General features: G+C 31.5%; 1 protein-coding gene and 1 long non-coding RNA gene across 2 annotated transcripts; both read left to right on the forward strand.

The window, feature by feature from the left end:
• Positions 1 to 2569: 2569 nt before the first annotated feature.
• LOC107921096 (uncharacterized) lies at positions 2570 to 4131 on the forward strand. Its single transcript, XM_016850964.2, has one exon. The coding sequence runs from the start codon at positions 2762 to 2764 to the stop codon at positions 3866 to 3868; it is 1107 nt and encodes a 368-aa protein (XP_016706453.1). The 5' UTR covers positions 2570 to 2761; the 3' UTR covers positions 3869 to 4131.
• Positions 4132 to 9636: 5505 nt separating this feature from the next.
• On the forward strand, positions 9637 to 12406 carry LOC121213866 (uncharacterized). The gene is made up of 3 exons (XR_005909347.1): positions 9637 to 9737; positions 10210 to 10295; positions 12156 to 12406. It is a non-coding gene; the product is annotated as an uncharacterized lncRNA (long non-coding RNA).
• The last annotated feature ends 3241 nt before the right edge of the window (positions 12407 to 15647 follow it).

Below are 15647 nucleotides of genomic sequence, written 5' to 3' on the forward strand. Positions count from 1 at the left end.
TGGAGGTGTTTGTATCACAAGCAGTGAATGAGTGTAACTATGTTGTGTCTCATACACGGATGACATAACGAGTGGACTCTCGATCTGTGCTTGAAACATAGACGGCCTATACCTTGTAGTCGAAAATGTAGACGGCATGGGCATGTAATACATCAGGGATAGAGCTCCAAAAACAAAACCTAACATAGAAGTAGAAGTAGAAAAATGTGGTGGAATATATGGTGCTTGTGTGAAGAAGATAGAGTTAGTATAGACACTAGAATAAGATGGTACATACTGACCAGTAGGTGGTGCAACCATCGATGGTGCGGTCGTTGGTGCAAGTTCTTGCATAGGTGCTGATGATTGACTCACCTCGCTAGTCTTTGGAAGTATAGGGTCCCGTCGTGGCCTCCTCGTATGCAGTTGCCGATACCTCGCCTCTTCCCGTACAAGTATGGCTTGCCATGGATCCTAAACCATGACATGTACTACAGAACGCAGGTTAACTTCGGAACGATAATAGCTTCGCGAGTAGGTAAGAAATCATACCTATTATTCCATATGTTGATATATTGGGCGTGGAACATTGGCCAATTCTCATCTGCCTACTCCTGCAAATCGGTATGATGCAGATCATCAAGGTATTGAGGTGCCACGGGAATCGATTGTCGGAACCCAAATTACTACAACACTCTATTCGACTCGTGCATCTTGACGGTAACGTAAACTACCAATGACACCTTCACGTGCTAGATATTTGGATTCACAAAGAATTCCTCAATGATACATTCTCGAATTGCCGGATCCTCATATGGTGTCTATTCAAACTATATTAAAATAATCAAAACTTTAGTTATACATATATACTACAAAATCTCTAATCGACTGCATTAATTAATACAATATAATTCAAACTTAAATAAATTCATACCTCCATTTTCGATCGTTTGTCTAATAGAAGCCGTATATCTCGTAGCTCATTCGGTAACTCGGCCCATGGTTCCACCTATTAAAATAATTTTTTAGCATAATAATATTTAAATTAATTTTATTATGGACACTAATGAACTTTACATTGTTACGACTAGATATGTATACGGGTAGTTCACTCGAGGACTTAAAAACGGCAACCAATACCGCGCTCATGATTGCAGTAGTAGAATGCAACCACTAAGTTTAATTTTCTGTGATTGCGTCGCTCGACACATCTCCAATACAATATCGCCAACATGGTGAACCCCCAATTCAATTCCCCTACTTCCCTAAAGTTGACGAGTTTAAGCAGCCACATTAGATGGACAAGATTTCATGACCTGTCCAGCATTAGGATACCCCCGATGATCTGAAGAATGTAAGCTCGAGCATGTCGTTCTCTTTCAACTTCAGTCGAATCCTCATCTAGCCCTCCGAAATTTCTTCTAAACCAACTGGTTTCGATTCGGCTTCTATAAATTATCTCCGGGACCAAACCCAAAAGTTTACCGCATGCGCCTCTCCAATTGGCCGCCTGAACAAACCCAATGACTACCGACCTATCCACTAGTAATCACAACTGTAACTGCATGTCCTCTTGAGTGATAGTACACTCACTATATGGAAGATGAAATGTATGCGTCTCGGGTCTCCACCTTTCCACTAACGCACTTACGAGTGCTGAGTCCAACTTACACCCTCGACCTACAACAGCAACGTGTGAAAAATCGGCTTCTCTCAAATACAGTTTGATCAAGGGTGATGGAGGAACGGGTAGATTACGAATATAGCACTCCAAAATTCTATCTTCCGCCTATTTACGAAACAAAATTAAATTTAAATATAACAATGAAATAAAAAATTAAACAACATTGAAATATATTAAAAAATATTCTTACCATTTGCAATTGATCGACGTAAATGTGCTTGTCATCAAAACGAATTAGAAACCCGACCATTTTTAATTTTGAAAAACATGAATTAGTTTTTAATAAAAAAATAACTTGCAAAAATATCAAGATAATTATAAAAAAAATTTAATTTAGAGAGAAATAAAATTTAAGTAAGAATTTAATAGAGAATTTAAGATATTTTTTAGAGTGTTTTGAAAATTTTGAGAGATATTTGAGAGAATTTTGTGAGAATAAAGTAAAGGGGTTTTATATGGTTTAGGAAGATGTAGCTGTTGGGGTTAGGATTAGCAACGACTACTTTAATTAGCTATTGAGAGATTACTGTTGAGGAAAACGCTTTCAGCTGGAAGCGTGTTTTGGGTGAGTTAGCAAAAATGCGTCTAATTTGAAGTGCTTTATTGACAACACACTGAAAATGTTTTCAACAAGAAACATTTTTTGCATTCCACTTGAAAACACTTCAAGCTAGAAGCGTTTTTGTTAAAATGACTTATTAGCGTAAACTTTCCAAAAATTGGTTTAATAAGATAATATTTAAAAAAAAATCGACATTTATGAGTATTTTAGTCTACTTAAGATCATGTAAAATAACACTTAATATTTTTTAGAGAATTAAAATTTACTTTTTAAACTTAAAATTTTTTAATTAAAAATAATAAAAGTTAGCCCCGCAAAGCGGGGTTCTATTCCTAGTTATGAAAATAAAATAAGGATAAAAATAATCCAAGAGAAAGAATTAAATAAGTTCTTATTTTTGGGTGGGCAAAAGAGCCGATGCGATTTCAGAATTGAAAAAACAAAAAAAAAACCTTTGTTGGGAAGCGGATTAAGGAAGGAAAAAAAGGAAGGCATTGAATTCACTAGATCTATGATTGGGGAAAGAAAAAAAGAAGATGACGCTGATGACGATGCTTGGGGCAGTGCAGTTGGGAGCGGCGGCGGCCTGCGTGGTGGTGGTGTTGATCCCAATGGTAATGGCTGGTTGGCATTTAAGCCGAAACAGGATATTGCTTTACTGCGGTGTATTTTTCATTACTCTGGCTGTCTGCCTTCATTTGACTCCCTATTTCCCTTCCGTTTCTGATTTCGTTACCTCCGTTTCTTCCGTTGTTGTTTTTGATCATCGTAGTACGTGCATCAATTTGGTTAACGACATTGCATGGGAGGTCAAACCCAATGTCTCTCTCCACCATTTCAACCCCACCCACAATGTCTCATCGTCTCTCAATTTGTATGAGAAGCGTTGGGATTGGTCCAAATCCCCCAAGCATGACGCCTGCGACTTTCAAAAGTTGTCCAAATCAGATGCTTCCGACTTGTTAAATGGTTCCTGGGTGGTGGTCGCAGGTGATTCCCAAGCTCGATTCTTCACCCTCTCTTTGTTAAATTTGATTTTGGGTCCCCAAGCCAAACGCATGGGCTCGGTTAGAGCTGATTTGTTTAAGAGGCATAGTGATTACAGCATTTTAGTTCATGAAATTGGTATGAAATTGGATTTTGTTTGGGCGCCTTATGTTGTGAATTTGACTAATTCAATGATGGGTTTTAAGACCAAAAAGAGCTATCCTGATGTAATGGTCATGGGGGCTGGTCTTTGGCATATGCTTCATGTCAACAATGCATCAAATTATGATTTCGCCTTGCGGATGTTGAAAAGTTCCGTGGTTTCTTTGTTGCCACTCACTGCTTCCGCCTCCATTAAGTCACCCCATTTGTTTTGGCTGGGGATGCCCATGCTGATCAATGGGATGCTGAATACGCAGGAGAAAAGGGAGAAGATGAGTGATAGAATATGGCATGCCTATGATAGAGCTCTTGGTGACAGTAGGCTTTTACGCCAAACTGGTGGCCCTCTGGTATTGTTGGACATCCAGTCCATGACTTGGAATTGCGGACCGCGATGTACATCTGATGGTATGCATTACGATTTAGTCATTTATGAGGCTACCGTGCAGGTCATGCTAAATGCATTGCTTATTGAATCTCATCAAAGCCTTTGAAGTCGCCCCAATGATTTTACAGCAAGCTTGGCAAGCGTTTGACCCTTGAGAGACACACACACGGAGACTCGATGTCGATTCCCTTTGTCTTTGGATTAACACACAAGTAAACATTTGTGTTTGTTTGCTGTTTTATATTCGTATGATTGAAAGCCAAATATACACTCACTTGTATACTATAGTCTGATGACACTGTATGATTCACATCCAATTTTGTTCTTGGTAATATATAGCAGCAGCATTGATCTTGCTGATTCCCCCTAGTGTGATTCAATTTCATAGCTTTTCTGAATTGTTTTTTTTAGCTTTCATGACAACTTTATATAAGAAATGTTCATAGATATAGATGATATTTTCTGATTGTGTTTCTTCTGATGCTACTTGAATAGCCTTTCTTAAGTAAACCAAGAGAATCCTACGTTAACACCCACAGAGTTCTCTGAAATTAATACTTCTAGTCTTTTAAGCAGTTTTTTCATTTTAATATAACATGATAGTGAGGTTTGCATCAAGTTGACAAACAACCCAACATCTTCGAAGCCTTTTTGTCAAGACTTGTAAGTCTACAAGCTGTATAAGGTGCTCTGTGGCCTGTGTAATGAATTTATAGAGGTTATCATGTCATCACTAGGTGCTTGAAGACACCTCAATTTAACTGATGTTGCTTGATAATGCCAAAATTCTAAAACAGGAAACAACAATCTTTCATTCAGTTGTTCAAGCCCTTCATGCCAATTGATAATTCAATTTGTCTTGTATCAGAAGTGCAGGTCCGATCATTTGTAGGCATTGCTTCTATTGCATATCTAAGTTGTTTGTGGTTTTGGAATTGCCACTTTATTATTATTTATTAGACATATCGATAGACTGCTAAGATTATTAGCTATCTTTAGGTTTTAAATATGATGGGTGAGTATTGGTTACAGTTAGTGTAAGATTTTTAAATTCCATCGACAGTGTTCCCTTTTTTAAGGATTCAACTCTTTAATATAAAATAAATTTAACCTAAGTAAAGCTACAAAATCTAATACATTTAGATCATTAGCTTTCCAAAAATAAGTGATTTTCAAATGATAAATTTGAAATCTAAAAACTGCACCCAAAACATCAAATACAAAACCAAACAAAAGAAAAGAAAATCAAAGCACAATGTCATAAGAAAGAATCATCAAAATCAAGAGCAGGGCAACCGAAGTTCTAAACGAAAAGCACCCCCATGCCAACATATAAACGGATCTAGAATCGCCAAAAGGCTAAAAACTCAGCCTCCCAAATCTTGAATCCTTCCACTATGGACTTTACCTCATCCAAATGATGCAGCACCGCATCATAGTTTTGGCAAACTCAAAAGCCATCAGTTTGAAAACATAGAATACACATCCCGGTATTTGTAACGTATCACACCATTTGAACAACTCCCCCGCTGCCACCTTCATTTTTCTAACCCTCCTTAACACCACCTCTTAAAAGCACCATCACCATTAAAACTTCAAAAACAACCCATATTTGTAATTTCTATTTCTTCCAATAGAAAATCTAAATTATGGATAATGAGATCAAACAAAACCCATCTGATATTTATTGACAACAAAAAAAATTCAATTCGCACTAAGACACCCAAAAAACTCAAATAAAATAAACAAGCATTTCGAACCAACATAATCAACATTAACAACTACAACTATATTTCGTGGAAAAACACACTTGGTCGTTTTGCCTGAACTCTAATATTGACTCCCTTTGCACAACTTCAATGAGCTTCAATTCTCGTAGAAGAATCTTAACTACATTCCTAATACTCAACAATTTCGTTAGGACTCTTATATTCACCTAACTACTTTTCCCACGAAATCTTTTCATTTTAATATATACCGGACACAGCTAATCAAACACTTGCCACTATACCTTCCACCATCGTATACCGAATTACAAAACAGTGTTTCAATGGTTCAACTCAATCTCAACTAGCTCATCAATTATAGTATTCTCAAAACCAGAAGCTTAAAGTCCAAGATTCTTACCAATACTCCACGCTTCTTTCCCCTCCTTCCAAGTCATCTTTATCTTGTTATCGAGATATGAGTCTGCACATTTGCCATCAGCCCCAAATCAACAACACTTTTTTTTTCCTAGTATAGGCAAGTCCATCAATTCCCCCTTGCTGATGAAATTATTGATTTCGTTCATTTCCGTTCTTTCGCTTTAGCACTCATCTTTTCATTCTCATTTTTTCCACATTTAGATCCCCCACACCATTTATCATGTCAGATCATCAAGAACAAAAATTAGATGTGGAAGTGTACCTAAATCTATGATTTCTTGAAAACTTCAAATGAGGTAACTCTCTCTTTTCTGAAGATTGATCAGAAAAGTTATGTGTGTGCAATTTGTGTCATAACCCTAATGTATAACTTTTGCGCATTAACATTAATTTTTAATTAGCCCGTCATCATTTAAAAATTAGTTACTAGTATCTACACATATTTGGCTCATATATTATTTAATAATTGAAGTCAATGAGCCTTAACTAAATTAAATCACTTTTAAATTGGGCTAAAGTTTTATTATAATAACTAATACCATATAATTAATCTTATTATATATATGTGATGTCCATATTATCGAACAATCTTCTACTTGGACCACATGTATATACTAATTGTATTATAATTACATTTTATTATATAATCTTATGAGCTCAAAACCTTATAATCATATTTAAAAGGTATTCTGAACAATTTTGTCCATTAATTATGTTAATAAAGAACCAAAGCAACTTTCGTTACATATATGGTAACTAAATCCATGCCTGATCATGTATATTAACACAACCAAATGACATAGATCAAGTATGAATATGTAGCATGAAAATTACATGCAGTGTAATCTAAACATGTCTATTCCCAAATGGTCTTTCTTAGCTTTAGTGAGATCAAACTTTACCAAAATCAAAGTGCGAATAAACCAAATAAACTTTATTTTTGCAAAAAAATAACCTTAAAATATCATTAAATTGAAATAACCAAAATGTGTCTATAACAGAAAAGACATTTAAAATTACAAACTCCAACTAAAATTAAATATCCTCAAATGGCATTACACCCTTATGAGTAGTGTGCTCATGAAAAACCTTGGGTGGTGTTCCTTAGTAAGCGGATCCACAATCATAAAGTCTGTACCAATATGCTCGTTAGACACCTGACCACTTTGAACCCTTTCTTTAACAACTAGGAACTTAACACCTTTTCAATCAAAATCAAACAAACATTTCAATAATCCCCATGTTCGTATTTCGAAAGTAAAAGGGATCCGGATGATAGGCAATTAAAAAAAAAGAATTCTTCCTAAATTGTCTATTTTGATGAACCAGCTCTTACTAGAGTTATAAACGAACAATGAGGGACAAGGAACCCCTTTTGTTTTTCTGTATTTGCTTGTTTTTATTTCCCTCCCTCTTTACTGTTCAAAGAGAAAAAAAAGAGTCTTTTTTTATTTAATTTAATGTGTATATGCTTCAACTTTGATGTGCTCTTATTGTCACAAAAACAACTTAGGTGGTCTTTTTATTCCATCCATAATTTGCAGTTTAGTGACAAAAATTTCACATCTATATTCCATGGTTATATGCCTTGTAACATGTTATGAATTCAACTTCATTTGGAAGGAGGTACGAGTGTTTGCTTAACATGCTTCCAAGAGACAACTCCTTCGACAAGCAGATAGACATAGCTTGATGTAAATTTCATGCTATCTTGACATCCTATAAAATTGGAGGTTGTATACCTAACAATCTCTAGCTTATCTGATCTCCGATATGTGAGCAAGTGATGTTTAGTTTTCTGAAGATACCACATAACCCATTTGGTTTCTTTCCAATGATCCATACTTGAATTGCTCAAATATCAACCCAACATAGGGAATCTTTTTTATTTCCTTAGTTTCAAAATCATTTTTGGGGGAATTGATAAAGACTGAACTTGTCTCATTTAGCAATAGAGGTATCACCTGGTTTACAATCCTGCATACCAAATCTTTTTAATATATTTTCAACATAAACCTTTTGTGACAATCCAAGAATACCTTGAGAACAGTCTCGATGTATCTGAATTCCTAATACAAAATTTGCATCACCAAGATCTTCCATCTCAAAATTTTTTGCTAGAAATCTCCTGGTTTCATGCAACAAGCTTATTATGTTACTGGTAAGCAGTATGTCATTGACATATAAAACTATAAAAAATATACTTACTCCCACTGAACTTGTGGTATATACAATCATCAACTAAATTTATCTTGAAACCGAATGAGATAATCACTTGGTGAAATTTGTAAAGCCATTGACGAGAGGTCTGCTTAAGCCCTTAAATGAATTTCTTTAATTTGCAAACCATTTGACTTTGCACCACTAGACACAAAGTTTTCTAGTTGCACCATATAAATCTTCTCATCAATGTCGCCATTGAGAAACACAGTCTTAACATCTATTTGATGTAGCTCAAAGTCAAAATGTGCCACTAAAGCCATCATAATACTAAAGAGTCTTTTGATGCAACCGAAGAGAAAGTTTCTTTATATTCTATGTCTTCTTTTTGTGTAAAGCCTTTAGCAACAAGACGTGCCTTGTATTTCTCTACATTGCCTTTTGAATCCTTCTTGATTTTAAATATCTATTTGCAACCAACAAGTTTCGTACATTCTGGCAATGGAACAAGGTCCCACACATTATTGCTTTTCATATACTTTATCTATTCATTCATGGCATCTATCCACTTTTGAGAATTAGAACTTTCATGGCTTGATGAAAGTTGATTGGATCATCTTCCATCAGTCTAATGTCAACTTCATATTCTTAGAGAAATACAATATAATCATTTGGTATTGCACTTCTTCTTTCTCTAGTATATCTTCTTAATGACATCAGTTCTTGAGGTTGTAGAATTTGTTCTTCTGGAAAAATTTCTTGTACTTTATTGGGAGTTTAAATAATATTGTCTTAATTCAGAGTTGTCGCTTGAACAATATTAGGTATAATAGGCTATTCCTGATCATCGACATTACATGATAGATGAAAAGTAACGTGGTCATGGGTCATTTGTCTTAGAGATAAATGATTTAATTACTATTTGTTAGTAATTTAATTTTTATGAAAAAAGATATAATGATTACCATGAGATAAAATAATATCATAATAATATCATATTGGGAGAACAAATTTATCCCCAAAAGATTAAGGATATCCTATAAGGGTAACACACTTATGACAAAGTCATTGGATTATCACTTATTGAGTAGCTTTCGGAATGGTATATGATAAGGGGGAGTTCAATCATGATACTTTAATGAGATAACTCAATGGTTAAATAATGTTGTAATTAATATGCGAAAAGTGTAACAGTTCGATTTTGACCCTAATCGGATAAAGTGATTTCGGGACCACAAATCTGAGTCAGAAAAATATTTTAAAATTATTTTTAGTATTTACAGTATGTGAATTTGAGTGTGTGAAAATTTCGTATGAAAATTTGATCGTTTGAGTGCTCAATTTGATAAAAAGGGCTTAATCGTGTAAAATGAAAACTTAGGGATCTAATTTAAAAGCATCTATTTGTTGATGTCTTAATAATTAGGAGGCTTAAAAGTGCAATAAACCCACTATATAGATAGTGGATGGTTATGGACAAGACTAACCTTTAAATATATATTATTTAGTAAATAAGGTTAGTAAGGTAAATAGCTTATTATTACATTATATGTAATTAAAAATACATGAAATTTAAACCAGCTATCATCTTCTTCCATGGCGGAATATTAACAGAAGAAAAGAAAGAAAAACCAAGCTAGGTTTCGGCACAAAACAAACTTGATTAAGGTATAATTTTGTTTCGGTTTTTGATAATTTTTACGTTTTTGATATCGTTGCTTTGTGTACTACAAGACCCATGCTTTAATTTTTGAATTTGATGTTGATTTTGTGATATGCCATTGATGAATGCTTGAGCTTTGTAATAGTTGATGATGAAATATAGAAGATATGTGGAAGATTAACATGTTTTGTCTTTGAATTTTTGGTGAAATTGAGTAATTGGGGATAAATTGTGAAATTAAATTTTTGAGGGACTAAAATGTAAAATAAATGAAATGTGTGGACTTGTATGAGCATTAGGGATATTCGGCCCTTGTATAATGTGGGGAAATTTTGTGTATTTTGTGTTTTATGCAATAGGGATTAAATTACAAAAAGTGTAAATGTCAGGGGTAAAATAGTAATTTTCCCATTTATGTGCTTTTGGACTAAATTGAATGTAATTATATTTAAAATAGCTCATTCTGAATATATTTAGATCAAGAACAGAAGAAATCGGAGTTAGATCGGGGAAATGCTAAAGTTGTCGATTAATAGTCCGGTTTCAACTTTTCAACGTCCAAGGTAAGTCTATTAGCTATTAAATGTTATTAAATTAATATATATACATGTATATGTATTGTATTTTTGCAGAATAATTTAAAGTATATCTATTTAATATATTTAAATTTTGAATGATTTACATATATATATATGTATTTCTAATGTTCGAACATATAAGTTTATACTTATATAAATTTTTGCAAATGGTTAAAGTATGAAAGGTATATAAGCATATATATTTATAAATGTTCTTGATCATGATTGAAGTATGAGAGTTTTATATGTATATACAAGATTCAAGTTCATGTATGTATATTCTATGTATAAATTATTGATTTAATCAAAAGTTTGGATAACATAAATATATATGAAAGGGTCGAATGAATTTATAAGTATATACATGGTAAACTTTTGGATTTGATTTATAATATGTATGTTTTAAAAATATATAATAAATTCGATTAAGCATGTAAATATACATGCGTATGTTTTTTTGTATTGAATTTAGATATATTATTATTTAAATGTGTGAGGTTTGATTATGCATTATACATGTATAAATTCTTGTTATGAAATTAAGTATGAATTTACAAAAGTACATGATAAATTCGAATATATATATATGTACATGTATAATTTCTTGTATTGAAATTAGGTATGGAATTATATATTGATATATATGGTTGAAAGTATATGTATATATATGTTTAAGATTTGCATTGAATCAAAAGTATGAAATTGTTAGCTTAAATTATTTTAATATGTTCGAATGTGAAATGTATATTATTTAAGTATAATAGAAGTTAAATATTATGATGGTAGTAGTTGAATCTATAGTATAAAGATATATATATATATATAAATGTATTCGGTTGAATCATTAAATTATCAAGTTTAGAATTGGTGATTGAATTTTATATAACCATGTGTATCAATGATATAAGTTATGAATTTTAAGCTAAATCTCTATGCATGGACTTTGTATACAAATATAGTTCGAAAATGAATTATATCTGATGTGAATTGCATATTCAGGCTCAGCGCCTAGCATGTATATTGCCAGTGAATCAATTCAGGCTTAAAGCTTAGCAGGCTAAGTGCCGGTGAACTGAATCAGGTTATAAGCCTAGCAGGCTAAGTGCCGGTGATCTGAATCAGGCTTTAAGCCTAGCAGGCTAAGTGCCGGTAAACTGAATCAGGCTATAAGCCTAGCAGGCTAAGTGCCGGTGATCTGAATCAGACTTTAAGCTTAGTAGGCTAACTGTCAGTGAATCTGTTTTAATTAAGTGATTATATACATTGGGTATATATGTATATGATTTGGTTATTTGTATTGGATAAATATAAGAACATCTGTTGCTATGTTTTTGATGAGCATATAAAAGCTCGAATCTTTGTGTTTGGTGAGTATATATATATATATTGGTTATCATGAAATTGTTTGATATATATATGTATGCATTCGGCATATGTGAATTATAAGTATATATATATGTGCATTCGGCACATGTGGTTGATAAGTATAATTATTTGCTTTTGGCATATGTATTTGAATAATATATATGCATTCGAAGAAGTGCAAGTGATAAGTACACTATTAATCAAAATATGAAATTAATGAGAATGTTAACAACTCAGCTATATGCATATAATGTATATACATATGTTCGTTTATATGTATTAGTTAAATATAAATTCTTTTAGATATCAACAAAATGGCTTAAGATATTAGTGTTTGAACAGTAATTATATTGGATATTTGTGATCTTAACAATTTTACTTAAGGAATCATATGATTCTTTTATAAGTATTTTAGTTATGCTATAGACTTGCTAAGCTATAAAAGCTTACTTTGTTTGTTTACGTCTCTCTGTTTTATAGACTTAAAGAGCAAGTTTCAGGCTCGAGGATCGTCAGCAAGATCATCACTCTATCTATAGTCTTGGTATTAAATGTTTTAAATTTTTAACTTATGGCATTATAGACTGGATAATATTTTGAAATTCGTACTTGATGTACAGTATATGTAATTAATAGGCATACGAATATGGCTTATTTTCTTATAGTTTAACTGGATTCAAATCTTATGTTCTGTTTAAAATGATCAAAGTAGAATTTATATATTATACTTATTTTAATTTAGACTTTGCTTATTATATTTAATAATAATTTTCTGAAAATGATTAAACTATATTGGATGTCTGTTTTGAGTTATGTTTGATTAGTAATGCCTCTTAACCCCAAATCCGGCGACGGATACGGGGTAGGGGTGTTACAAAAAGATAGAGCTTAATTACAAATTATTTGAGATCTAATTATATATGTCCAACCGGTCCCTCCGCTAACTCGAAGTAACCTGAAACAAATTGCATGTAAAACAAATAATATGGAATGAATGAAAATGATGAAGTAAGAGAAATATATCGTAGGTATCACTATTTGTAGGGAATGCATTTTCTCGCCAGGTACAAAAGATGACTTATAAATTAATTTGATTTCTTTAAATTAATATTTAATTAATTGTAATTAAACAATTGAAGTTTGAAGTGAGAATTAAAATAATTAGTCATTGAGGATTTGTTTAATGAGACAATTAAATATATTTCCTCATAAATTCTAATACAATAAAATTGGGTTGAGAAATTAATTAGAAAATTAATTTAGTTAAATTAATTAATTAAATTAATTGATTAAATAAATAATATTTTGGGAAATAGAAAATAATTATTGGATAAAAGTCTAAGTAACACATATGATAGTACATAATATATGAAAGATCCAAAGATTAATGTAAGGGGTGACAAACCCTAGTATTTTTTAAGGCATGCCGCTGGTCCCTTGTTCTACTTCAAGTAGAACTTGTATTTTTTTATTAAAGTATTATTATTTAGTTAAACCTTATTCAAAGATAACTCTTGTACCATTTTCTATAAATAGGAATTATGAGCTAACCTATTTACATAACTTTGAGAGCACCATTATTATGTCGAAAATAATGACAATTTATTTGTGTAGAATAATTTTTATTTCAAGAAAAAACTTATAGTTTTTTTTATTTATAAAGAGAATTACATTTCTTACTGAAAGTTAATAAAAGATTTCATCTTGTGCGCTTGGTTCATTTTGTTTGATCTCACACTCAAAGTAATTTGGGATTCGAGAATAACAAAAAAGGTCATTCAGTAGGAAGCTGAGGTTGACTTAAACTGCCTCATACAAAGCACATATATAATTTCTACAAAGAACTTATTGTTATAAATATCACAAGGCTCAGTGTAGAAATCAACATACTTAATTTGTTTGGGTAGGTACAATTTTCTATAAAATTCCATAGCATAATTTTTTGGTTGAATTTATTCTTGCATCTTTCCTTTCATGTGTTCACAACTTCTAACCTTTTGATTTCCTTGAAAGGCTTCTACCATTGAAGTGCAATACCTTTTTACTTTTAACTTCACAAATAAAACCTTTCTAGTTTCAATTATGGGCTCCCGCTCAAAATAATATTTTACCATGACTTCCCAATCCAAATAATCCTCAATATTTAACTTCTCATGGAAATTAATTGTTAAGATCTTCACTCCTCCACCACTCACTTCTTAGTCATGCAACAACTACTCTTCCAATCCATCTCTTGCTACAAAATTTTCAGGTCTAACATTATGAAAAGGGTTCTTAGCCTTTTTTTCATTAAATTCATCTGTCTACTTTTTGGGGTTTAAAGGATTGTGGGTACCTTATGAACTTTTCATTTGGGTTTTTTCGCATGTTCCTATCACTACAAAACTTATACATGTTGTGACAATTCTTCAATCATACATCTCATCTAAGATAATTCCATTTGCAAACTTTGATTTCCTCTTCCCTAACTCTAGCATATCCAATTATGGCTTTAATGTGATTTCTAATATATAGCGTAGGATCTTCTAATTAAGCTTTGATGCCAAAACTAAATAAAATTGATGGAACATAATTTTAGATATATTTAATTTTTTACATGGTAATAATTTTTACATTTATTTAAAACAATGTGTGATAACTGAAATTGATAATAGTTATTCACTTAAAATTTTTACTTTTTTTTGCGTCGTTCTAAGTAAAAAATAAGTGTCACCATAGGCCTGTTTTGTTGTAGTTAACATATTTATAACCAAAATTTGTATTTAAAAGTAATATACAATAAAGGATGAAAAGTATGATTTGAACCTAATTAATAATACATCAAATATGTACAATATTAAAATAAAAAAATTAGATTAAATTGTAAGTAAAACCAAAATTTTAAACACAAACCATACTTAAATATATGCAATTAAATCTAATTTTTTAATCATAAATCTATGTTCTAAATACATAGTTTCTACATGCATACATTTGTCATAAAGTTTCTAGTAAAATTTTGGTTGAGTGGTAAATTTAAGATTTTACCAATACTATTGGCGTGGGTTCAAATCCATCCACATGCATATTTTATTATTATTATTTTAAAATAAAAATATTAAAATACCTTTGAAGAACACGACTTATTTTAATCACGGAAAGAAATTTTCATAATTTTCTTAACTGAGTTGGTGCTGGTTGACTTGTGACACCTGCAATACAATCAGAGGCTTAAATGATAGTATAGTAAACAATTAATGGAGGTAGTACAATGTGCATAATAAAATTAAAATAAAACTTTGGTTAGATGGTAAATTTAAAGTTTTACCAATGCTATTAGCATGTATTCAAATTTATAGATATGCATATATATTAAATATAAAGGCTAAAATACCTTTGAATAATATAATTTATTTTAATTATGGAATGACATTTTCATAATTTTTCTAACCGAGTTGGTTCTCGGTTGACTTGTAACACCAACTTAATCAGGGCTTAAATAATAGTATAGATATAAATTTTTAGAAAATTAAATCAAAATAAATGGATGTAATTTCATTAAACCTCTCAATTAAAAATTTTATTTAATTAATTAACACAATTTATTTAAAACAATTTAATTTTAAGATTTAAAATTATCCATTATATATGTGTTCCATTTGTACATAAACTTTTGAAGGAGAAAGGTTTCAATCGAATTTATTATTTCATATCATGCTATAAGATTTAGTATGAAATAAAATAAAAAACAAGTTGAGTTTATGAAAGTAAAAAGAATGTGTTGCACGGGTCAAAAATCTAGGTATGTCATATGATATTCATGATTTCTCTTCACAATTCTAATCACAACCCTAAACCGTGAATTGAATGTCAAAACCAACCCAATTTCAAGTACGTGGTATAATTTTTTAATTAATAATTATAATTATTTTTAATTAATAGTAGGACTCAGAATTATAGATTATAGATTATAGATTATAGATTTATTGATAA

Source organism: Gossypium hirsutum, chromosome D01 (assembly GCF_007990345.1).
Source record: "Gossypium hirsutum isolate 1008001.06 chromosome D01, Gossypium_hirsutum_v2.1, whole genome shotgun sequence".
NCBI classification, from domain to species: Eukaryota; Viridiplantae; Streptophyta; class Magnoliopsida; order Malvales; family Malvaceae; genus Gossypium; species Gossypium hirsutum.